Raw genomic sequence first — 25,069 nt, 5'->3', positions numbered from 1 at the left:
TTGGGTTATCCATCTGAGGTATATTGCATATTGTATATATTGTATATATTGTACATATTTTTGGTGTTAGGCTGGTTGGTTGTTTAGTTGTTGTCTATGGGTTTTGACCTTTCTTTTTAGGGTCTTCTGACATCTGGGGCAAGAAAAGACTGAGGATATGACGTCGGTCATGCGCATTTGTACCCTGACGTTCTGATGTCAGTCAAATGCGCCTTGACCGACGTCAGCCTTATACTCTGATATTCGGGCCGACCGAGGGACAGCGGACTACCCAAGTGTTAGGACTGCAGCAATGTGGATCTTCGAACATCTACATTTATGGTAGGTACAAAACTGTACTTTCCAAGAAAAGAAAATCAATGGAGGCCTATTCTCGACTTGTCCGCACTGAATACTTACCTCATTTTGCCAAAATTCAAAATGCTGACTCTACAGCAACTCCTTCTCATGCTGAGCAAGGGGTCTTGGCTGGTGACTCTAGACCTCAAGGAGGTATACCTGCATGTCCCTATCAGACAAAGTTGCAGAAGATACCTCAGATTTCTTGCAGGCTCAGAGCATTTTCAATTCTCAGCATTGCCCTTTGGCTTATCTACTGCACCCAGAGTATTCACGAAATGCCTGGCATCAGTAATTGCACACTGCAGACTTCAGGGGATTCAAATATACCCATATCTGGATGACTGCCTTATACAAGCGGACAGCCAACAAACTTTGGTAAAGGACTTGAATTATGCCATCCACCTACTGCAGGCATTGGGATATATAGTCAGCATTCACAAATCAAGACTTGTTCCATCCCAAAGAAATACTTTTCTGGGTGCGGATCTAGACACAACCACCCAAAGTCTTTTCTCACAGAAGATAAACAAAGACAACTACCGGATTACTTCAAGAACCTGACAAGACAAACTCAGCGGACTGCAAGGAAAATCCTGCAGGCCCTGGGTTACATGGCATCTTGCATTCTTCTCATTCCCCAAGCAAGGCTGCATATGAGGAAACTACAATGGTACCTAAGGAGTTTATGGACTCAGCACAGCCACAGCTTAGAAACTTTGATCCCACTCATTCCATGTCTCCAAAAGGAATTTCTGTAGTGGGCTCAAGCAAGCCAATCAAACAGGGGTCTGCCCTTCAGCAAGCCAATAGCCAGCCAAACCATTACAACGGACGCTTCAGACCACGGTTGGGGAGCGCACATGGAGGGCAGATGTATTCAAGGACTATGGTCACAAAAGGAGCTACGCATGCACATAAACCAAAAGGAAATGCTGGCAGTGATGCATGCAATCGAGGCCTTCAAACTCTTTCTGCATCAAGGCCACCTGCTAATAAGGACAGACAACACCACAGTTATGTGGTACATAAACAAGCAAGGAGGCACCCATTCCTACCCTCTTTGCAGACTGGCAATGAATCTATGGGAACTTTCCTTGAAACTCAATATAGACCTGCAATCCCAGTTTGTGCCAGGAAAAGACAATATACTGGCGGACAGCTTAAGCAGAAATTTCATGGATGCACACGAATGGATGTTGCACCCAGACATCTTCCTACAGATAACACAATCATGGGGAAGGCCAGACATAGATCTTTTTGCCTCCCCCCCACAATCATCAGCTGAAGAAATTCTGCTCAAGGACATACCACCCACAAGCATGGAAAGTGGACGCCCTGTCTTTCAGCTGGAGAACTCTAACAGTGTATGCATTTCCACCTCTTCCATTAATGACCAAGGTCTTACTGAAGAGCAGGACAGAGCAGCCAAAAGTGATTCTGATAACTCTGGACTGGCCAAGACAGCACTGGTACCCACTGTTCAAGAGCATGTCACATACGAAACCATGGCCTCTCCCTCAATGGCCACTTCTCCTGACACAGCGCAATTACAAAACTCTGCATTCCAACCTGAAAACCTTGCGACTAACAGCCTGGAAAATACCTTGACTCCTCCTCAGGATAAGCTATCCAAGAGAGTGAAGGATATCATCATGGAAGCTCGCAGGCCTTCCACAAGAAAGGCATATTCAGCAAAATGGAAAAGATTTCACACTTGGAACACCACAAAGGGCCTAGATGCGACAGTGATGAACATGCCACATATCCTGGAATACTTGGCAGAAATGCTCCACAATGGCCTGTCTTACTCTTCCATTAAAATTCATGCTTCAGCAATTTCAGCAGAGTACAATACTGATCCACCTGTCTTTTCTCATCCTCTCCTAAGACAGTTTCTAAAAGGAATTAAAAACATCAATCCTCCAAGGAAACCTCAAGTGCCTACTTGGGACCTTAACTTCGTGTTGGAAAAACTAACTCTGCCTCCCTTTGAACCAGCAGCATCTGCAGAACTACAGTTCCTGTCTTGGAAGACCGCCTTCTTTCTGGCCATAACCTCAGCAAGAAGAGTATCTGAGTTACAGGCCCTCATGGCAGTACAGCCATTTCTTATTTTTCATCCGGACAGAGTCTCATTGAGAACCAATCCTTCATTTATGCCAAAGGTGGTATCCAGGGTCTCGTTAAACCAAGCTATTCACCTGCCTACCTTCTTTCCAAATCCACAAAACAAAGGAGAGAAACTTCTGCACACCCTGGACATACACAGACAGCTGCGCTACTACTTGGACAGAACTAAGAACTACAGAAAAACTGACCAGCTGTTGGTAGCATATGCTGCTGGTGCACAAGGAAAAGCAATTTCCAAACAGACAATTTCAAAATGGATAGGGAATTGCATTCATTTTTGTTATTACTTCCATGGAAAAACTGTCAGCTAACATTAGACCTCATTCCACCAGAGCCACAGCCACCTCCACAGCCGCCTTAAGAGGGGTGGCTACCAAGGACATTTTAGAAGCTGCTACATGGAGCTCTGTGCATACATTTTCCAAGCATTACAATTTACCTTTATCTTCCAGATCCAGAGCAGGCTTTGCTACGGCAGTCCTGCAGGGCATTTTAGCTACACCATCCTTTACATAGATCCTCCACCCCCAGATTGGCTATGGTATTCTACCCATATGTGATGACTGCAGATGCATCCTTGAAGGACATAGTACAGTTTTGTACCTACCATAAATGTAGATGTCCGATAGGTATGCATCTGCAGTCAGGTTTACCCTCCCTCCTTCCCCTCTTTGGTATTTATTGGGTACTTTTCCCTCTCATAGCTAGCTGGGGTTATCTATTATGGTGTATTTGTTGTATATATATGTATTTCTGCGCATGTTTGGAATTTATTGCATTTCTCCAAATTTAGCCTTCCTTTGAGGGCACCTGGCATCTGGGGCAAGAAACACTGAGGAAGATGGCGTCGGCTGATGCTTTTATACCCCAGGCGCTCTGACGTCGGGGAAGGGGCGACGTCAGCTGACGCCGGACCCAGACTTTGGAATCCGGCCGACCGAAGGGCTGCCTGAGGCAGGACAACCCATACGTGTGATGACTGCAGATGCATACCTATCGGACATCTACATTTATGGTAGGTACAAAACTGTACTTCAGTCTTTCTTGCCGCGCGGTGCCCGAAGCAGAAGCAGTTCGCAAGTGCCGGTCGGCCAGCTCCTGAGATTACGAAAAATTTGGAAAACCGAAGTCTTCTTAAAAGCTAAGTACCCCGTGGGGGAAACTTTTCTTGCCTCAGACCGATGTCAGACAAAGTTAATAATTGTATTTCTTGTGGGAAGCAAATACCGCATAAGGATTTCCATTCCCTCTGTATACCTTGTTTAGGCCCAGACCACGACGTCTCGGTCTGTCACTGTTGTGCTACATTCAACAAACGCACTATTAAGCGTCGGGCGGTGTTCGCCCAGCATTTTTTTGGGAAAGCATTTAACTATACCATGTCGTCGGATACTCCGACTCCAGTTTTGTCTAAAAAATGCAAAGACAAGGACCGACACTCGAGGTCCGCGGCCTCTACCGACACCACGCCAAAGCCGACTACACGTGGTCCAGTTCTCAGCGAGGCACCTACGCAGCCCCTGACTACCGACGATATCTTTGGCGGTGTCTACTGTACCCGAGGTCGCAGGCTCCTCGGCCCACACCTCGACTACAGATACCGAAGCCACTCTTGGAGTTGAAACACAGAATGTGGACAGGTCCGCCTCCACTCAAGGTGTCTTCAGATCTTCCTCTTCTTTCTCCATCAAGGCTTGCACCAAGTCTAAAGCAACTATGCACCCTAAGAGACCAGTTACACAGGGCCCATCTCCAGGCCCCATGCCTAAGAGACAGATGCTTAAAATGGCTGAGGATTTAATTACTCTAATCAGAGGTTCTCAGCCACCTCCGGACAAAAGGCCCAGAGTGGAGGAAGATTCCCCCTCCTCTGATCAGGGATCCATTATTTCAGAACACTCTGATGATCAGGAACAGGCTTACTCCCCTTTTGAAGACTCTGATGCAGAGGAGTCTATTCCTTCTGTATCCCCCCCCCTGAGGATTTCTCATTTGGGGAAACTTTGCATACCTTAAGGGAACACTTCCACTGGGAAGGCCAGGATTGTTCAGATTCCAAGAAAAGGCTCAGGGAATTTCTCTTGTTACCCCAGCACAGGCCTCTGGCTATACCTCCTGTCTTGGACATCCTAGATGATGTTTACTCGGAGGCATGCCTTAACCCAGACTCTCTACCTCCAGCTCCAGTTAAGCCTGACAGGTACTACAGGGTTCCTGACTCACACCAATTTCTTTACAAAAGCCATGCTGCTGACCTAGAAACCATCTCACAGGGACCCAAGGGAGTTGAGGCTTCCATTGCCAAAAATCCATTGCCTTCCGAGAGAGATTCCAGATCCTTAGAAAGGTGGGGAAAAAAGGTATATACCTCGGCTACCTTAACCATGAGGGCCTTAAACTGTCAGTTTCATATGCTAAAATACCAACAGTTTCTGTTATCCCAATTGAAAAGTAAAATGTCACAACCTGAACAACCAGACTTGAAGGAGTTGCAGGATTTGATGCATAGTGCAGAACAAGTGGGTAAACATACCTTACAATGTGGTTTTGATGCTCTAGAAGCCTCATGTAGAGCTGCTGTTACAGGCTCAGTCATACGCAGGCATGCTTGGCTCAAGGGACAAACCTTGCCTGATCATGTCAAAGCTAAATTACTAGACGCCCCTCTTCAAAAGGATGTACTATTTGGGGCAAATGCTGAGGAAGTATTACGAAAAGTGGAGGAAAAAGCTAAATCAATGCAAACTGTGAAAGAATTTCTGCAGGTTCAACCACCACGTTTTAGTAGAAATTGGCCTTCCAAAAACTGGTCCTTTCCTGCCACGGACAGATCCCAAAGAGGCAGATGCAGGCGCCCGAGGGGCAGAGGACAACCACAAGGATCGTACAGAGGCAGACAATGGCAAGCTCCTACACCAAGAGGTGGTGAGGACAACTCGCAATCTTTCAGAAAGCAAACCCAATGACTTTCCCCTTTGCAGGTCAACCAGGTCTCAAATGGCAGCCCCCTTAGGAGGAAAGCTGGCACTATTCTCAAAAAATTGGCATGTTGTCACAAAGGACAAATGGATCCTGGACATTATAAACAGAGGCTACAAATTCCACTTTCATACCCTTCCAAAAATGAGAGGCATGCCAAAACTGCCACACAATCAAAGGGCAGAGGCACAAAAGCAAATTTCAGATCTTATAAACATGAAAGCTATTCAAGAGGTACCTACACACGAACAAGGTCAAGGTTTTTATTCCAGGCTATTTCTGGTGCCAAGGAAGGGAAAAGATTGGAGACCTATTTTGGATCTTTCCATCCTAAACACATTCCTACTCGTACCAAAATTCAAGATGCTCACTCTACAGCAACTTCTTCCCATGCTGGGCAAGGAGTCCTGGCTGGTAACATTGGACCTCAAGGAGGCATACCTGTATGTCCCAATCAGATAAAATTGCAGAAGATACCTCAGATTTCTTGCAGGTTCAACCCATTATCAATTCTCTGCATTGCCCTTTGGCTTATCTACTGCGCCCAGAGTATTCACGAAATGTCTGGCATCAGTAATTGCCTACTGCAGACTTCAAGGGATACAAATATACCCTTATTTGGACGACTGCCTGATCCAAGCGGACAGCAAGCACATTCTTCTGAAACATCTGGCTTATGTAATAATGTTATTAAACTCTCTGGGATACACCGTCAACAAAGAGAAATCAAGGCTAATACCCTCTCGAAATATAATTTTCCTGGGTGCCAATTTGGACACAAACACCCAGATGGCCTACCTCACGCCAGAGAAGCAGGGGCAACTAATTCAATACTTCAAAACACTGGCAAATTGCACCAGGCTGACTGCAAGGAAAATCCTGCAGGCTCTGGGATTCATGGCATCTTGCATCTTGCTAATCCCATGTGCAAAGCTGCATATGAGAAAACTACAATGGTACCTAAAAAACATATGGTCTCAACACAGCCACAGTTTGGAAACAATAATACCGCTACTTCCATGTCTGCAAAAGGAATTTCTGTGGTGGGCTCAAGCATGTCAAGCAAACACAGGTCTTCCATTCAGCAAGCCTCAAGCAAATCAAGTCATCACAACAGACGCCTCTGACTACGCCTGGGGGGCGCACATGACAGACCGGTGCATTCAGGGAAAATGGTCCCAAAAAGAAAAGCACCTTCACATCAATCAAAAAGAAATGCTAGCAGTAATAAATGTTATTATAGCTTTCAAGGACCTTCTACAACCAGGTCAACTATTGATAAGAACGGACAACACCACAGTTATGTGGTACATAAACAAGCAGGGAGGAACACATTTCTACCCCCTATGCAGACTGGCCATATCACTTTGGAACATGGCCATGGACTTACAAATGGACAAGCACAGTACTTGCCAGGCAAGGAAAACACGCTGGCAGACAACCTAAGCAGGAATATGACAGATCCACACGAATGGATGTTGCATCCAAAAGTTTTTACAGAAATAATCCAAGAATGGGGAAGGCCAGACATAGATCTCTTTGCCTCCCACAAAAATCATCAATTGACAAAATTCTGCTCGAGGACCTTCCACCCAAAGACCTGGAGAGTGGACGCTCTCTCTTTCAGCTGGACATCAGTGACAGTTTGCCTTCCCACCTCTTCCTCTGCTGCCCAAAGTCCTATTGAAGACCAGAGCAGACAGACCAAAGATGATCCTCATTGCTCCGGACTGGCCAAGGCAACACTGGTACTCACTCCTGAGGAGCCTGACTCATTCCCCTCCATGGACCCTGCCTCTAATGCCTCTTCTTCTGACTCAGCACAGCTTCAAAACTCTTCACAGTCAGCTAAAAACACTCAATCTAGCCACATGGAAGATTCCTTAGCATCACAGCAGGCCCTACTCTCCATGGAGGTGCAGGATGTCATTTTGGAGGCCAGGAGGCCATCAACTAGAAAAGCTTACTCCGCAAAATGGAAACGTTTTTGTGTCTGGAATAAGAAAAAGGGTCAGAACCCTGGAAAACTGAATTTTCTTCAAATACTACAATATTTGGCTGAACTACTAAGCAGTGGACTTTCGTTCTCCTCCATCAAAATCCATGCCTTAGCCATTTCCGCAGAATACAACACTGATCCTCCTTTATTCTCTCACCCTCTTTTAAGACGGTTCCTCAGAGGGGCTAAGAATTTATGACCTCCAAGGAATCAACCAATACCTGCTTGGGAGCTAAATTTCATTCTGAAAAAACTGACTGCCTCCTTTTGAGCCAGCTGCTTCATCAGATTTGCAATATTTGTCCTGGAAAACAGCTTTCCTTCTGGCTATCACTTCAGCTCGTAGAGTTTCAGAACTACAGGCCCTCATGGCTGTCCAGCCTTTTATCATCTTCCATCAGGACAGAGTTTCATTACGAACCAACCCTTCCTTTATGCCTAAAGTGGTATCCAGGGTAGCTTTAAATCAGGCCATACATTTACCTACTTTTTATCCCAATCCTCAAAGCAAAGGGGAGAGATTACTACATTCCTTGGACATCCACAGGCAACTGCGTTATTTGGACAGAACAAAGCCTTTTAGAAAATCAGAACAGCTTTTTGTGGCGTACGCCGTAGGAGCTCCAGGAAAGCCAATTTCCAAGCAGACAATCTCAAAATGGGTAGCCCACTGCATATGCTTTTGCTATTCCTTTCATGGCAAAACTGTTCCTACAGGCATTAGAACTCACTCCACCAGGGCCACAGCCACCTCTGCAGCCTTTCTCAGAAGAGTTCCTACCAAGGATATCTTGGAAGCAGCCACTTGCAGTTCTGTGCATACCTTCTCCAAACACTACAACCTACCATTATACTCCAAATCTAGAGCAGGCTTTGCCACTGCAGTCTTGCAGGGCATTTTGGCTCCTCCTAGTTCCACCTAGTGCCTACCACCCTTTTCTTAGCTTTGGGATTCTACCCATCTGTTATGACTGCAAGCTGTATGCACGATGAACAAAGTACAGTTTTGTACCTACCATAAATGTAGATGTTCGAGTGCTAATACAGCTACAGTCCAGGTTTCCCTCCCTCCTTCCCCTCTAGGGGTGTTCTTTTATGGTGTATTTGCTTGCAACTACTGTTTTTTGATTATATTGCATTGCATTACTTCATAATGTTATGTATTGCCTTCCTTCTGGGGGCACCTGACATCTGGGGCAAGAAAAACTGAAGAACATGGCGTCGGCTGGTTCTTTTATACCCCTGTCGCACTGACGTCAGGGAAGAAGCGACGACAACCAACGCCGGACCTAGACTTTGGAATTTGGCCGACCGAGGACCCGCCTGACGGCAGGAGAACCCATCTGTTATGACTGTAGCTGTATTAGCACTCGAACATCTACATTTATGGTAGGTGCAAAACTGTACTTTTTGAACGCACTTGGGTATTTGTTAATTCTTCGGATTACCAGAATCTGCATACACAGTTTATGACCGAGACATATGACAAGGAACTGGGTAAAAGGAAGATGCATAAATATCAACGGGATGTTAGTGATTTCAACAAGGCTACAGTGTATACATGGAAAAAACAAAAAAGGGGTGTGCAATTTATGGAAGATAAACAAATCCCCAGGCCCAAAAGAAAACGGGTCAAGTCCATTTTAAGGAGACATGATGCACCATCTAGTGCTTCGGAGTACTCATCTAGTTTATCTAATACGGACACTGAACCAGAAATGGGGGATGTGCAGGATGTTCCCTCACCAGTTTCAAAAAGATATAAAGCCCCTTTAGAAGGGCAGGCCGCAAACATTGTGGACGTGGACGAGGTTGTAAGGAAGATATTCCAGGACAATTTGTTACAACAGTAGACTCAGATTCTTATACTGAGTTTAATTTGGCTAATGACATTAACAACTTAGTCATTAACCTTACTACTTATTCACTTTCCTCCAGTGAAATCAGTGTGTTGAATAAAGGCCTTGGATTTATTCCTTCATTTTTTGTGTCACAGTATGATGTTATAAATGATGTCAAAAGTTTTTGCAGAAAACTAAATTTAAAATATTTTTTTGCACAAAAGGAAAATATTTCTACTGAATTTAAACCAGGTGGTTTCCAGTTTAGAAAATCACAATTTGTGCCCCCTATCACAGCACAATTAAAATATTTGAATAACTAATATTAAAGGATTTGCATTTGAATGAATCTGAGGTTTTTTGTTCAGGTTTTCAAAATTTAACATCAAATGAGAAGGAAGCTTTGACAGGACTTATGAATAATACTAAAATTATTATAGTGAGTGCTGATAAAGGAGGGGGCAGTGGTTATTTGGGACAGAGCACATTACATGGCAGAAGCAAGTAGACAACTGACTGATACAGTGTATTACTCAGTATTAAGTAGTGATCCTACTTCAGAGTATAAACATCAGATAGATGGGTTTTTAACAGAAGCTTATGATACACAAGTTATTACTTTGCAACTTAAAAAACAATTACAGGTTGATTATCCGAGTTCACAGTATTTTTATATGGTTCCAAAAATCCATAAGAGATTAATTAATCCCCCAGGTCGGCCTATTGTGGCAGGTAGGGGTTCTTTGACAGAACCCCTTTCGGAATATTTAGAGTACAAATTAAAAAAATTGTTGGTCCTTATTACAGCACGGATCTGAGATACCCAACAATTTTTATCTTTAATAGAAAATTTAGAAGTCTCAGTGGATGAATATTTGGGTACTCTCGATGTACAATATCTATATACCACACCAAGGGGGGGATTATGGCTGTGGACTTTTGGATGAAACAATCTGGAATGTACAGCCCACATGAGCAAGAGTTTTTGATTCAATTGCTCAAGCTGGTATTAGAACATAATGCCTTCACCTTTAATAATCAATGGTATTTACAGGTCAAAGGGACAGCAATGGGGGCTACTTTTGCCCCGACCTCTGCTGATTTGTTTATGGGGTATTTGGAAGCCCAATATATATATGTTATGCCTATTGAATTCAAACCACAGCTTATGTGGCGTAGGTATCTGGATGATTGTTGGGTAGTGTGGGGGGGGACAGACATCTGACTGGCGGAAATTTGTAAAATATCTTAATCAAAATCCTTATGGGATTAAATTTATAGGTGATTAGTCAAGAAATAGTGGAATTTTTGGATGTTAAAGTTGGTAAGTCTGTAGATGGATCTCTGTTTACAGATTTACATAGGAAACCTTTTTCTAAAAATGGATTTTTATATGCCAGCAGTTGCCATCCCCCCCACACTATCCAAAATATACCCGGATCCCAATTTCAAAGGGTCAGGAAGATATGTTCACAAACTAGCATGTATGAGACACAAGCTTTGGACTTGCAGAATAGGTTTATCAGTCGAGGTTATAAAAAGAGCCAGGTTATGCAAGCACATAGGAAAGCTAGCCAAATGGACAGATCGACACTATTGGTGGATCGGGAACCAAGGGTGGACAGTCAATATATAAGGTTTATTACCACTTATGGTAGTAATACATTTAACATCAAGAATATATTGGCTAGACACTGGCATATTTTACATTCAGATTCATTTTTTACCAATTATGTTGATCATGTGTCACTTTGGATATAGAAGGGGTAAAAATATAGGACAACATTTGTCTTCCTTTAAGAAAGGTACAATATATAAATCTATTCAGACCAGCTCTGTGGGCTGTACATTCTGTGGCACATGTAAATATTGCAAGGTTATGGCAAAAACGAAATCATTTACTTCTGTCAACACAAGAAAGGTGTTCGATATAAGATACCTTATTACATGTAATAGCTCCTGGGTTGTTTATATGGCGGTTTGCCAGTGTGGAGCGTTTTATGTAGGACAGACCTCCTTTACATTTAAACAGAGAATAGCCCTTCATATTAGCGACATAAAATGTCAGCGAACTAGAAGTGCTCTGTATAAACATAAATTGGTACATAATACGACACACTTTATATTTATAGGGCTCGATTTGGTGGTTATGCATAATATTAATGATCACCATAGACATCAAATACTAACCAAGAAGGAAAGAAGATGGATTGTTAACTTGGGGGCTTTATTTAAACCAGGATTAAATTATCATTGGTAAACAACTATTGGTAATAATGAAAGTATATGGATGTAGGGTGTCAGGGTGTATTTATACACTCTACCTTTGAGGTTAATTACATATGAAGATTTATAAAAAATATATTTTTTCATGTTTTATTATTTATATATGTATATGTTTTTTATTTATAACATATGAGTATCAGTGATCATTATTGAGGAAATGTGTTTTGATTTTTTGTAACATATTGATTTTGAGGGGTACTAGATAACATAAGAGGTTATGAGATTAGGTGGTGGTTCCTTGGGGATTAAGCACATTGCATTATTGTTTAATTTTGTTTATTCACATGTATTTAATTTTTCAGTTCTTTAGTCACATTAGTGAGGGGTTCTGTGTTTGGTGGTTCTGGTTATTTAATTTAAAATAATATAAAGTTTGGGATGTTTTTGCAACAGTACTATATACAGTGAATAGCAAGATTTCATTGGGAAATGTATTTTGTAAGTATTTATAATGTATATGGTGTGTTCTCAGTTGGCTTTTACTTTAAAGATATGTGACCACTATTGATAACTTTAAAGCAAGCGTAACTTTTTGTTTGGCTATGACGTATGTATTTTCGTCTTTAAATCCGGGTCCTTGCTGTATTACGATACACACTGAGGACGCTGTGAGCGAAACCGGCCACCGGTCTGGGTTTTTTGTTGGGCTGGTTGCCTAATAAACTTCTGTACATCTTGGCTTGGTTTATTTTTATTTTCTGGAGTGCTGGATCGATTGTGGGTTACGTATATATATATATATATATATATATATATATATATATCTGGGGCAAGAAAAACTGAAGAAAATGGTGTTGGATGCCTCTTGTATACCCCTGGCGCACTGATGTCAGGGAAGAAGTGACAGCAACCGACGCCAGACCAAGACTTTGGAATTCTGGCCGACTGCGGGACCTCCTGACGGCAGGATAACCCAAGTGTGATGACTGCAGCAGGGTATACACTCGAACATCTATATTTCTGGTAGGTACAAAACTGTACTTTTCCCCTATTGTAAGTCACTGTTTTTTCTTTTACTTTTATAATGCATAGTAGCACAGATGATTGGACAAATAAATGAATATGTAAAGAATTTTCTCTCTTGTTCTGGGGGGGGGGGGGGGGGGGTGACACACCAGCAGAGGCAAGATAGGTATTTTCCAAATTTTTGGCAAGCCGAGCCCAAAAGGTTCACCATCACTGAGATTGTCTGTTTATGAAGTGAGGCATCTTTTTTGCCCATAGTAGTAGTATAATTTAATTTTAGTCAATTTACATCAGTGTATCTTTCCAAAAGACACAAACAGGGACAAAGAATGACTACCTTTATTGGATGTTTGTAGACAATTACATTTCTATTTACATAGAGCAAAAGGTATCAGAACTACAGATTTTGTTTCTTTTGCAGATATAAAACTGGGTAAACCACGGCTCAAATTTATGTAGACAGGTTGCTTATGGCTACATCTCCTTTATTTATAACAAATTGAATTTACATTATCAAAACATATACGGGTTCATTCAACCAGATCCATGGCACTTGCCTCAAATCAGTCTCCTCTCTGGTCCAGCTGGTGAATATGGGAATCTTGAGGCAATGTTACAACTGCCTCATGTACACAGACAACCCTCTCCTCCTCCCAACAAATTCCAACACATGTGAGAGATGCAACCATATAGCCAAACTGGAGGCTAAGCTCTCTCAACTCAGTACTGGCAAAACCAGTCAGGAGGAGAAGGAAACCACACTCACTACAATTCCAGTCTCACATAGACCTACCACGACAGCAAACCAAACACATAATCACACAAAAACATACTCGGAGGCTCTAAAAGATCTGCCTAAGCAGCAGAGACCTCCAAAGCAGACACTCAAGCAACCGCTACCCCAAAAAAAAAAACACATGCAACACATATCTCACAAAGCCAGTGTGCCGAACAGTCACAGCCCTTAAGGCTAAAAACACACCTGATACACTTGTAATAGGTGACTATCGTCAGGCACACTGACGTCCCGCTCACCAGGCTGAACAAGGAGAAGGTCACGGTGAGCAGCCTGTCTGGCGCTAGGATCCGCCACATAACACAAGCACTCAGGTCACTCCAAGGCAAGTACAAATATGACTCAGTCATTGTCCATGCTGGTGTGAATGACCTGAGACGTACCTCCCTGGACTACATGAAAAGAGACATAGAGGAGCTCTCTGAGCATGTAGCCCAGGCTGGTATGACCCTGACCTTGAGTAGCATCTTACCCTCACCAAGAATGATGCCACAGTATGAAGACAAGATGATCAATTTCAACAATTGGCTTAAGTATTGGTGTCATTCAAAGGGGATCCAATGCCTATCAGCTTGGGATGATATGCACAAGCCACGATGCTTTGCTAGGGACGGCTTGCACCTGTCACCCCTGGGCTTTCGGATATTGGCAAAGGCTCTTGCTACCCCCATAGTGCCTTTTTTAGGCAAGGCTCAAAAGACAAACCCACCTCCATAGGTATCACAAGGGATAAGAAACTAAGAGTAATGCTACTCAACGCTAGAGGTCTAAACCTCAAGATGCACGCACTCGAAACTCTGCTTAGCATGGAGAACATCGATATCTGTGCAGTAACAGAAACCTGGTTCAGGGGTCCCGAGAGCACCCCAGCACTACCAGGTTATACCTCATACCATGCTTTTCGGCCCCAAAAATTGGACCGAACCACAAAAGGAGGGGGAGTATCGATATTCATCAAAGATACCCACACCTCCAGGTTGGTGGCAAAGCACGAAGCATCGGAGACTATCCATGTGCAACTAACAGTGGGTAAAACTGCCTTCCAGTTTATAGCCTGCTACAGACCACCCTCCCAAACCCAGGAACCCCACTCGGCCTTCCTGAGAACACTGGAAAATATGAAGGTCTCTCGAACACCATTATATTGGGCGACTTCAACTACCCAAACATAGATTGGGAGCATTACTCTAGCTCCAACACCCTTGCCCAAAGGTTCCTAGAATTCATAAACTCAAATGCTATGGAACAACTTGTTACCACTCCCACAAGAGGGGAAAACATACTGGACCTGATCATCACCAACATGGGGACTCTATGCTCCAGACCAGAAGTGTATCCCTCACTGGTAAGATCAGACCATAAACTGATCTCACTGGATATTCACATCCTGACCCCACCCCCTGCCCAGAAAACCACAGTGAAAAACTTCTCTAAAGCAAATTTCACACTCCTCAAAACCAAGGTGGAATCCTTCAAAGCCCCCGGGCCTGTGGAAAATACGGCCCAGACCGCAGAATCCTTTATAAATGCATTCTATGAACACCTTCAGGACTGCATGGATCATGCAATCCCAAATAAAACCAAGACCCAATCCTCCAAAGGCAGACTACCTGTCTGGTGGACCCCAGCCATAAACAAACTATACAATAGGAGGAAGCTACTACATGATAGAGCAAAATCCCAAAAAGGGAAGGCATCTCTGATCAGTATTAGCAAAAAACTAAGGGCACTCATAAAATCGTCAAAGGCCAGCTTTGAGAGAAAAATTGCACAGGACACTAAGGATAATCACAAGGCTTTCTTTAGTTATGTTAGGAGCCTGGGTGGGAATTCCCAGATATGCTCAGAATTAGTCCAAAATGACAAAAAATACACTGATCCCACAGACATTGCCAACATCCTAGCGGACAGGTTCAGCGCAAACTCCCCCCCCCCACCAAAAGGGCAAATATCTATCCCAGCAGAGTGCTGCCTCCTGACATCTCAGATGCTCAGGTGGGAGCCGCCCTCTCCAAAGCAAAAAACACAGCATCAATGGGACCAGACGGTGTCCCAGGCTGCGTCCTTCATGAACTCCAAGAAGAGCTAAACCCAAACATAAAACTACTGTTCAATCTCAGCCTTACTACAGGATATGTACCCAAAGAGTGGCGTACAGCAACAGTGGTCCCTCTCCACAAAGGTGGTGCCTCAACAGACCCTGGAAACTATCGCCCCATAAGCCTGACTAGCTTGGTCTGCAAAGCTATGGAAAGGATCATCATGGACCTCAATAAATAAAGATATTGGGGACCTACAGACACTGGATCCTACCCAGTTTGGCTTTAAGGGCAGATCCTGCCTCTTAAACCTGGTTGACTTCTTTGAAACAGTCACCAAAGGCCATTGACGAAGGGAAGGTGGTCCACACAGCCTATCTGGACCTCGCAAAAGCCTTCGATACAATACCCCACTCGGGCATTATAGATAAGCTCACCAGCTTAAATATAAACCCCTATGTCACTAGATGGGTTGCAAACTGGCTCAAGGACAGAACCCACATGGTTAGAATTGCTGGAGCCATGTCAGACTCCAAACCAGTTACAAGTGGTGTCCCACAAGGCTCAGTCCTGGGACCTCTCTTGTTTGGTATATATTTCTCGGAGGTACAGGCCAACACGGAAGGACTGTGGCTGACCAAGTTCGCAGATGACTGCAAACTGGGCCATAATCGACTCTCCAGCCGACACAAGCATCCTCCAAAAGGGCCTCATAGAAACAGACAACTGGTGCCAGAGCCATGGCCTCAAGCTAAACTTCAAAAAGTGTATAGTCATCCCCTTTGGCAAAAACAAAGTGCCCACAAATTACCACATAGGTGGTAATCCATTAAGTACAGAAGAAGTAATTAGGGACCTGGGGACCCAAGTTGATAGCAATCTCTCATTTGACAACCACGTGGCCAAAGTGGTTAGAAAAACATTTTATATAGCCCACCTAATCATGAAGGGATTCACATCTAGATTAGGGGAGGTCATCGTGCCTCTTTACTCATCCCTCATCAGGCCCATAATTGAGTACAATGCCCCTTTTGGGATGTACACCTGCAGCAACTGGAAAGACCCCAAAAGTACCTCACCAAGAGGATCAAAGGGCTCAAACAGATGCCATATGCTGCCCGGTTAAAGAAACTCCAGCTCTACTCAGTGGCATACCGCCTGCTCAGAGGTGACCTGTGCCTGACGTATAAGGCCATGTCCAACCCGGAATTAAGGGACATGCTGCACCTCAAAAAATCCAAATCCCATCGAGCTACACGCTCGAGAGACTTGAACCTCAGCACTGAAATAAATAGGACATGCTGGAGGGACAGATTCATAACCCAGAGGCTCCCTTCACTCTGGAATAAAATCCCAGTCCAGGTTAGGCAGAGTCCCTCATTGACTCTTTTCAAGAGGAATCTTGATGAGTGGATGGGAGATCGTAGGTTTACCCCGGGTATCACTTCTGTGTCACTGTTAGACAGAGGCACAGTATACTAACCTCGAAAAAGGGCATAGCAAAATTAATTTAAAATGGGTGGCGAAAGCCAAACATACTCTGGCTAGGCTTATAAATGCCCTAGGGCAGATAGCCTAGTATGAACCTATGAACCTATAATCAAGAACATCCATGGATGACCTTTGTGCAAGAGCAACATGATTCCTTCCTAAGCTTTTATCAGTTAGAAATAGGATTGTCTTCTGAGTTTGGAGCATCATCAACCTCAGTGGTGTTTGAGTATCCTTCCATGAGTCTGCCCTTGATATAAGGTAGCTGAAGACTCTGCCCCATCAGTTGAGGATGGAATGAAAATTAACATCATCAGATAAAGAAGTTGCGTACTTACCACACCATTCCTTCTGTGTTGATTTTCATTCCTCCTAGACTTCCCACCCACCAGCCCCCAACCCTGTTGGGTTTATTTTAGAAGAATGAGCAGCTCTTAACAGATTTATTATCTTGTGAACATTACCAGCTCCAAATGTGTCACTGGTTACTTGTATATCTCTCTCTCTCTGTAGGATATGTATATGTAAAGTTGTAAATGTCAGTTGTCTTTTTTATAGCTTGCAAACAATGTCTGAGATAATGGGGGTTGGTTTATTATGGGTAAGGGAAAAGCCAGAGAGTTCCAGATGGCCACAAGATTTTGTAATGGCTGAGACAGATCCGAGATATCGGATCCGACCCATCAATTAAGGAGGAATGAAAATCAACAGCATAGATGGATTGTTATGGTAAGTACATAACTTCTTTTTACTTGAGGCAGCCTTTGAAAAATGCACTTTTGCCTGAAACATTTGCTTCATGATCATGACTATGCCATTGCTATCCATTTACATGGCTGTGTAAGTTCAGGAACTGTCCTGGAAGTTCTTATTCTACAACTGAATTTGAGACTCACTCAATTCTGAGTCCTGGGCTGTGGAATCTAAATGACTGAAAATCCAGATTGCCTCAAGAGAAAAGGGAATATTTTGATATTCTGAGAGATGGCAGTCTCTTAAGTTGGTATAAGTTCTGGGATTGCTTGGGGGGTGGGGCTTGCTTTCCACATGGCAGAGTACTGGGTTGTCTATCCTTTTTCAAAAATCAAGGTTAAAGAAGAAAGCTGATAATCGGTATTTGTGCTTCTCCTGTATTCCATCCCTCCTCCATCATTTCAAGGCTCTTCATGAGTTCAGGAGAGAGAGTTCTTATTCCCTAGTAATCTGTTTCTGAGAGTCTTATTCCCCACTAAGTACCTTTTGAGAAGATCTGAGTGTGTGTGAGAGAGGGAGTGCATACATTGAGAATTTAGAGTTTGTGAAGTTGGTATGTGCTTGTCATGTGTGGGACCCCTGGTTGAAAATTGGTGCTGAATGCTACTGGGGTGACCTGCTGGAAAGTCAAAATGTTTGTTATGCAACTTAATAGGAAGCTCCAAGCAATATCTGGTTTAACAGTTATGTATCTATACAACATAACATGCCTTCATTCTGATAACTGGATGACATTTTTCATTATTGCTTCTCCCTTAATCCTCTTAGGAAGCAAGAAGAAAGAGAAAGAAAGGCCAGAAATATCTCCACCTTCAGATTTTGAACACACAATCCATGTAGGTTTTGATGCAGTTACTGGTGAATTCACTGTAAGTACTATTTTAAGTATATTCATCTCTTTAATTCAACTAACTGGTTAAATTGTTCTGGTTCTTGGATCCTTATCTGCAACAGTGTTCGACACAAAGACAAAGCTAAATGCAGTGTATATAGAGAATTTAGAGTAGTTAATCAGTGCACCTGTTATGGGGAGGTAAGAGGAAACCATAGTAGCTGAAGAACTTTCACAGAACAGGAAGTTACTGCTTTCTCCACACAGTTTAGTAGTCATGACTTACTCTGTCTTCACCATTGTGTGTGTGTGTACCACTGAGTTGCCTTGCTGTCATGCTTGATCCAAAAATGAGCTGTGTTTAGAATCTGGCAGGAGTGTATTGCTAAATTTTAAGGTTCCACAACCAACACACCTGTACATATTGTATAGGCTGAGTAATCCAGATCATTGCTAAAGTTTGTCATTTGCCACACTACTTTATGCAGTGTAAGCAAATGTTCATTCATCTGGCCTGACCTCTAGAACTCTGAATGTTTTCAGCATGGTCTCTTCCTCACAATGAGGTTTTAAATTTAAGTGTTGATGAAAGATAAGAATGGTGTTTGTTGTTTCTACTTGCCACACAGACCAGTTACAAATCTATCCATTGGGACACTTATGAAAGTTGATTGGTTGAAACAAAGTACCCAGACTGGGTTCTCTTTATTTTCATTTTATTGCACCTTTCCTTTTGTGTTGCTTTGAATTTGCTTATTTTCTGTTGTGATTTTGGGTATCTCTGAGGCCAGTGAAGTCCCTAGAAAAGATTACCAACAAATCTACATACAGGAGGCACTCTGTTAAAGGACTAGTATCTGTAATAGTGTTTTTCACCTAGGCTTGCAAAACACCATGCGCCCTTTTCTAACAAAACCTTTACTCCACAGTGTGTAACCCTTGGCCTTTATTTGGGCATAAAAAAATGTTTTTGGCCAAAAAGCATCTGTACCTTCCTCAGTAGGAGAGCCAGGTGCCACCAGCAGTTAATAGATTAGTAAGTGTGTTCTGTCTGGATACTTTATCCAGAGGGTAACATTACAGAATGCTGTCCTGTCCTTATAATTGACTGTTCATATGGGAATCCAAGTGTTAAGACTATTTATAATAATTAAATATCTTTGCAAAAAAAGTAGTTGCAGACCCTGCTGTGGAAGCGTTTAATATCTGATGATGATACTAAGTCCAAGCTGACACCTGTCAGTAATACTCTTCCCATCATAAAGAAAACCACATTTTAGAGAAATGTTTTGGAAGACCATATGTACATTCTGTATTCCTGGCACCAGGAATGTTAATTGTCAAACCATATTCTCCAGTATCAGACAGGTAGTCCTAGGCAAATTGAGGAAATAATGAAAGAGGTCCAAGAATGACCACCTAAGCAAACATTTCTTAGGCTGTCTCAGACTGGAATTGAGGTCATAAGCATGCAGTTAAATGTCTGTGGCAGGGCAGTCCCTTCAGGTGCTGTGGTAAGTATGCAAGCAGGCCTGAGAATCTAGCCTTTACTAGGCAATGTGAGTTGACACTCCCATGTGGTTCTTTGGACAATGCCCTTTTGCTCAATAATATCATTGGGGGGGGGGAAGGTAAGAAGTGCAAACATTTCTTTCCTCCTTTTCCTAATTATAGTAAAAGTTTTCCTTCAAGCAATAATGGGCCATTAGTTTAAACAGAAAGCATTTAAGGCAAGGCAGCGGAAAGGAGGCAGGGAATAGGGCAGACACGAAAAAGAGGCAAGGAATCTGGAGCCTTTCCAAGTCAAGTGTGTTCCTCTCGGTTTTGACTATATTCTCTTACTTGCCTGTTCCCTCCATTCTAGGAGAGGGGCAGCATTTTTTATTATTTTTAACTTAAATTGGCTGTAAATTGTTTAATTATCAGCATACCATGAAACTTTACCACAAAACATGAAAAGGAAAAAGGGAGATTTTATCAGCACATAATTGAAATGTTGCTCATCCTTCAGACAACTTTGGTTTTGTTTTTAGCAAATATGTTGGCATTAAACATTTAAACTCTGGATGTTGGCTCTTCCTTAGCTTTTTGACATTTTAATCTAGCTCTGTCTCCACTTGGAAAGAACTCACCCTCTGGCATAAAGTATCCAGACATAATAAAAGTGGTGTCCCTGTAAGCCAGCCAGGGTGACCATTTGTAACTGATTTCTGTTAACTGTTCTCTATTGGGCCATTTCTATAGTTGTAGTAAACCTTCATGATATTTTTGACATTAGTCGGCCTGCATTTTTATTAGCAAGTGGATTATTGTGTAATGATCGTCTGGTAACCTGTTTTGCTCATTATATTGCTCATTATACCCTATGGATAATATCTTTGTGAAGGTAACTGGGTTTAAAAAAAAAAAAAAAAAAAAAAACTTTGGTATATCCTATACTTGCCCCTTAAAACCTGCTTAATGGAATGTTTCCAAAAGCATGTTTGCATCATCCCTTTTCTCCATTTGTGCACCTCCAGTTACCATCATTTGATTGAGGGGACATTTTGTTAGTCTTAGCCAGTGTATTGACATTTTTAGACACTTCCATGCTAACATTTTAAACATTCTAGATTTCATTTCTTTGTTACCCAGTAAAGTTTTTGTCCACATTCCTAGTGTGAATTGTTTACTGAGCAGTTTTGTGCAATTTGCACTTACATTAGCTGTCCCAGGGGGTTAATTTTTGTAGGCATTTGTATGCTCTCTTAATTGTCTTCTCTTAGTCTGGATTTTCTTGTCTAGCTTCAAAAAAACTATCACTCTAGGTTACATCTTACTTGGCAAATTGAGCATCATCTCTCTAGCCATGCTTGTAGCCCCCCAGGTACTGTGTATTCCAACTCTGCCTCATTTCATGCCTTCTTATTTGATTCACTTCATTGCAGTATCAGCACCCCGTATCCCATACCAGTAGACACCCACAGCAAGTCTGTTCCCAGTGGTGCAAACCCCTCTCTGCCTCTAATCCTTTCATAGAGTAGCTTATGGGGAGCATTTTTTTTCTTGGGGCTGCCCTCATATCTCGGGACTCTTCTCAGGCAGCTCAGTGTCTCAGAGATAGTGTGGGAGGTGTCACTTAGGAAAGATGGTTTGACCTCTCCATGGATCTGTGGGTAAGAGAAAAGTGATTGTATCAGGATATAAAATAGAATTCAGTCCATCTAGGAATGCTTTCACTGTTCAAAGATGCAGTGACTTTAGTGGGTCACATCTCGTGTTGACATCTTTTGTCTTTCACTGAAAAGAACCTGGTAACAAAACAGAGACCAAGGTTCTGTACAAGGCTGGTCCTGGTATCCAGGAAGAGTGGGCCTTGTAGACTTCTGTGGACTTCTGCAAATTGAACAAGTTTCTGAATAAGAAAGTTCAGTATGTTAATGTAGGTATATATTATATTTTGCTTAGATTAATGGTGTTTTACATCTGATGAAGTTTTCATAAACAAAAACGCAGTGATGATTTAGCGTTTGTTTTGCTAACTGAGTCAATAAAATCTTCCTGGGATTTGTTCCGGTTTAGCTTGGTGCTTTTGTATTACTTGGATTACAGCTGCTAACCATGTTGGTTTCTAATTGCAAACTGGGCATGGTTATCAAATCCCCGTCTTGTACTCAAACTGTGCAGCAAGGGCTGGACCAAACAAATGTTTGGTGTATTATGCATGGGCTTTTACCCCTCAACACCAAGAAATGCAGCATTGTTTCCTTTGGTAAATCTAGTATCACTATTGCTTGCCATATTAGATAAAATTCCACTTTGATTTGACACATTCATGAGGGACTTGGGCACATATATTAAGGCTCTCCTTGTGGTGGTTAGAAAAAAAAAATACATTTTACCTTGCACAACCTATCCTTCATGGTGTCTCCTCAAGGTCCAAAGAAGTTATAGTCCCAATTTATTCATCCCTTACCAGACCCATGATTGAATATAATATAGCTTCTGGTGTGTAGCTAGCTAAACATCTAAACCATTTTGAGAGACCTTGATGTTTCCTCACTAAAAGCATCTTTGGTGTCAGTACCCTAAGCTACTCTTGAGACTGAAAAGCCTAAGCCTCTACTCTGTGTCATACAGACTCCTGAGGGGTGAATTCCGCTGAGCCTTCCTTCCTGTGAATGGTCCATTGCACTGTGAACTATTTTGCCCAAGTAGGACCTGTGGTAAAGCAAACACCTGCTTAAGAGAACAAAGTATACACTGCTATATCAATAGCATCAGTAAATGATATACCTAGCCCAATGTATCCTGTGTTTCTGGAACAGGCTGCGCTTGCCTACCAAGCAGTGTTTCCTTAGCAACCTTTAAAACTGGACTGGTTGACTGGGTGAGTGACTGAAAATTTTCACTGGGTTTATACGGAGAAGGTCTTCTTAATGGGGGGCATTAATTTTCTACCAGTATTGGGACATTAATTTTCTACCAGTATTGGGTTTTGTGGCCGAGCCACTTGATAGTCTCCTTTGCCATAAGCTTAGTAAGAACTTGTAAACTTTATTTACCGGAAACCTCAGAAGTTGCTTTTATTCTTAGTAGTGACAGTGTCTTTCATCAGCACTTACATTGTACACTGCTCCCTGGTAATTCACAGTATGTATAGCTCTGGTCTTTACAATCTTTACCTTATGAGACATTTTCTGCATACCAGGTCATTCCCAAGAAAAGCTTATGTGCACCTTGATCTACAGTGACAAGTGTGGCAAACCTAGATGCTTTCTTGAGTTGTGTAATGTCCAGTCTTGTCCCTTGTCACTGGAAGATAATTTTGGAAACATTGTTGGTCTGCAAGTCAGGCAGACACTCTCTCATCAGATATAGTCTCCCTAATACACATGTTTTATATGGAAGTGGGAAAAACTTGCATGACAACAAACACCCATCTCAGATCATGGAGATTATTGCAGCCTCAATTTTTTATGATGGTTTTAGCCAGGCTTCATATGAGGAGGATTCAGTGGTACCTGTGCAGCTTAGTTCAACAGCATCTCTGCACTGGAAAAACTCTTGCTGTTAATACATTCATTTCAGAGAGAAGTAACAGTGGATGACCCAAGTGAAAGCCAGCACAGAAATGTCATCTTTAGTCCCCAAGCCCACTGCTGATAGGTACATTACAACTTTGGGAAACGCCTGTGGAAAAAGCACAGGGAGGATAGAACAGCCAGGAGAGACTGTCAAACATATCCGTGTCAGACGTAATTGCTCTTATATGTGCTCTGGGACTCTCTGAAGTGGTTATAGACACAAGCTTTGTGCTGTATCAGTTTCAAGGGGGAGTTCACTCTTTAAAGTTCATTTGTCAGCCATTTTGGCATGTCTGCCTCTGAATTCACCTTTGGCTTATAGTTTTGAAGTGAAACATGTTCTTCATATTTCACTGTTGCAGTCCTGACTTGTGGGATTTCCTGCTGTGGAAGCCCTTGGCTGGCCCAACTACCAGGGTAAAAATTATCCTTCCTCCTAAGCCTTGCAGACAACCTTCTTTGATGTAAGTATGCATAGGTATAGAGAGAGCCAGCAGGCACCATTACCCCAGCCAGTCTTTTCTTTCTGTGGGAGCCCGAAGCAGTGTTACAGGGCATCGGTCGGTCCACACCAGAGAAGTCTTCTAAAGCTGAGTGCCCCATTGGGGAACTGTTTTTCTCACTTTAACACATGTCAGATAAGGTTAATTGTCTTTGCTGTGGTAAGCAAATCCTACACTGAGACTTTTTATACTTTGTGTCTCACCTGTCTAGGTCTGGATCACAACATCCCTAGTTGTCGTTTTTGTGCCCATTTCAATTCTAGGACTGTCAGGCTTAAGGCCGAAATCTTAGCTAGGCATCTTAGTTTGCAGTCTTCTGAGCATTGTTCAATAGCATCTGATGACTGCCCTGAGGTTGAGCTCAATAGCAGAAAAAAAATCCCTTCTGCGACTGAGGTGACTGCAAAGGCCTCTGTCGAGACCCTTAAGGAGTATGACATGCTGTCCTGTCCCTGAACCTCTACACAGGCCTTGGCTTTCAGTTCATTGGTTGGGTCTGGAGTCTCTCAGTAGACGTCTGCTTCTGACAAGCAGTCTTGTACCACAAACGTTTCTTCTAGGAGTCAGCCTGCATCAATTCTGCCTTGCAAAGAGACTGGCATCAGGATGGCTGATGTATCTAGGCCCAAGGCTAAAGCTATTTCTAAGAAGAGTTTTACGTCCGATCCTGTGCCTAGGCTTACCAGGTCCTACTCAGCAGGTTATCAGCAAGACCTGGTCAGGTTAGCTGAGGACCTCATCTCAGAGCTGGGCAACCCCTTTGGAGTCTTCCCCATGGAAGAGGATTCCTACCCCTGAAATTTTCTCTGATCCTCCTGATTCAGATGAGGATTCTGACCAAGAGAGGTTGGTCATTGAGGAGGTATCCTACCTTATTTTGAGGATTCCGATTCTGAGGAGAATTTACTGTCCGCTTCCTCTTGAAGACATCACCTTTGGAGAAACACTCCATGCCATAAGGGAACATTTCCAATGGGAGGCACAGTAATGCCGACAATCTAGAAAGGGTGTTAGGGAGATGTTCTTCGTGTTTCACTGTTGCAGTC

General features: G+C 42.7%; 1 protein-coding gene across 5 annotated transcripts in view; it reads left to right on the top strand.

The window, feature by feature from the left end:
• Window positions 1-25,069, top strand: part of PAK2 (p21 (RAC1) activated kinase 2) — a 1,120,998-nt gene that overhangs the window by 516,118 nt on the left and 579,811 nt on the right. For all 5 annotated transcript variants that reach the window (XM_044070347.1, XM_044070345.1, XM_044070348.1 and 2 more), the window contains one exon: window positions 18,391-18,491. In XM_044070347.1, coding sequence (XP_043926282.1) covers window positions 18,391-18,491 — 101 coding nt within the window. The remainder of the gene's footprint in view (window positions 1-18,390; window positions 18,492-25,069) is intronic.

This window comes from Protopterus annectens, chromosome 4.part1 (assembly GCF_019279795.1).
Source record: "Protopterus annectens isolate FY-2018-M chromosome 4.part1, PAN1.0, whole genome shotgun sequence".
Classification (NCBI taxonomy): domain Eukaryota; kingdom Metazoa; phylum Chordata; order Ceratodontiformes; family Protopteridae; genus Protopterus; species Protopterus annectens.
Note: the sequence above shows the minus strand (reverse complement) of the source record. Positions and strands in the feature narration are given on the sequence as shown.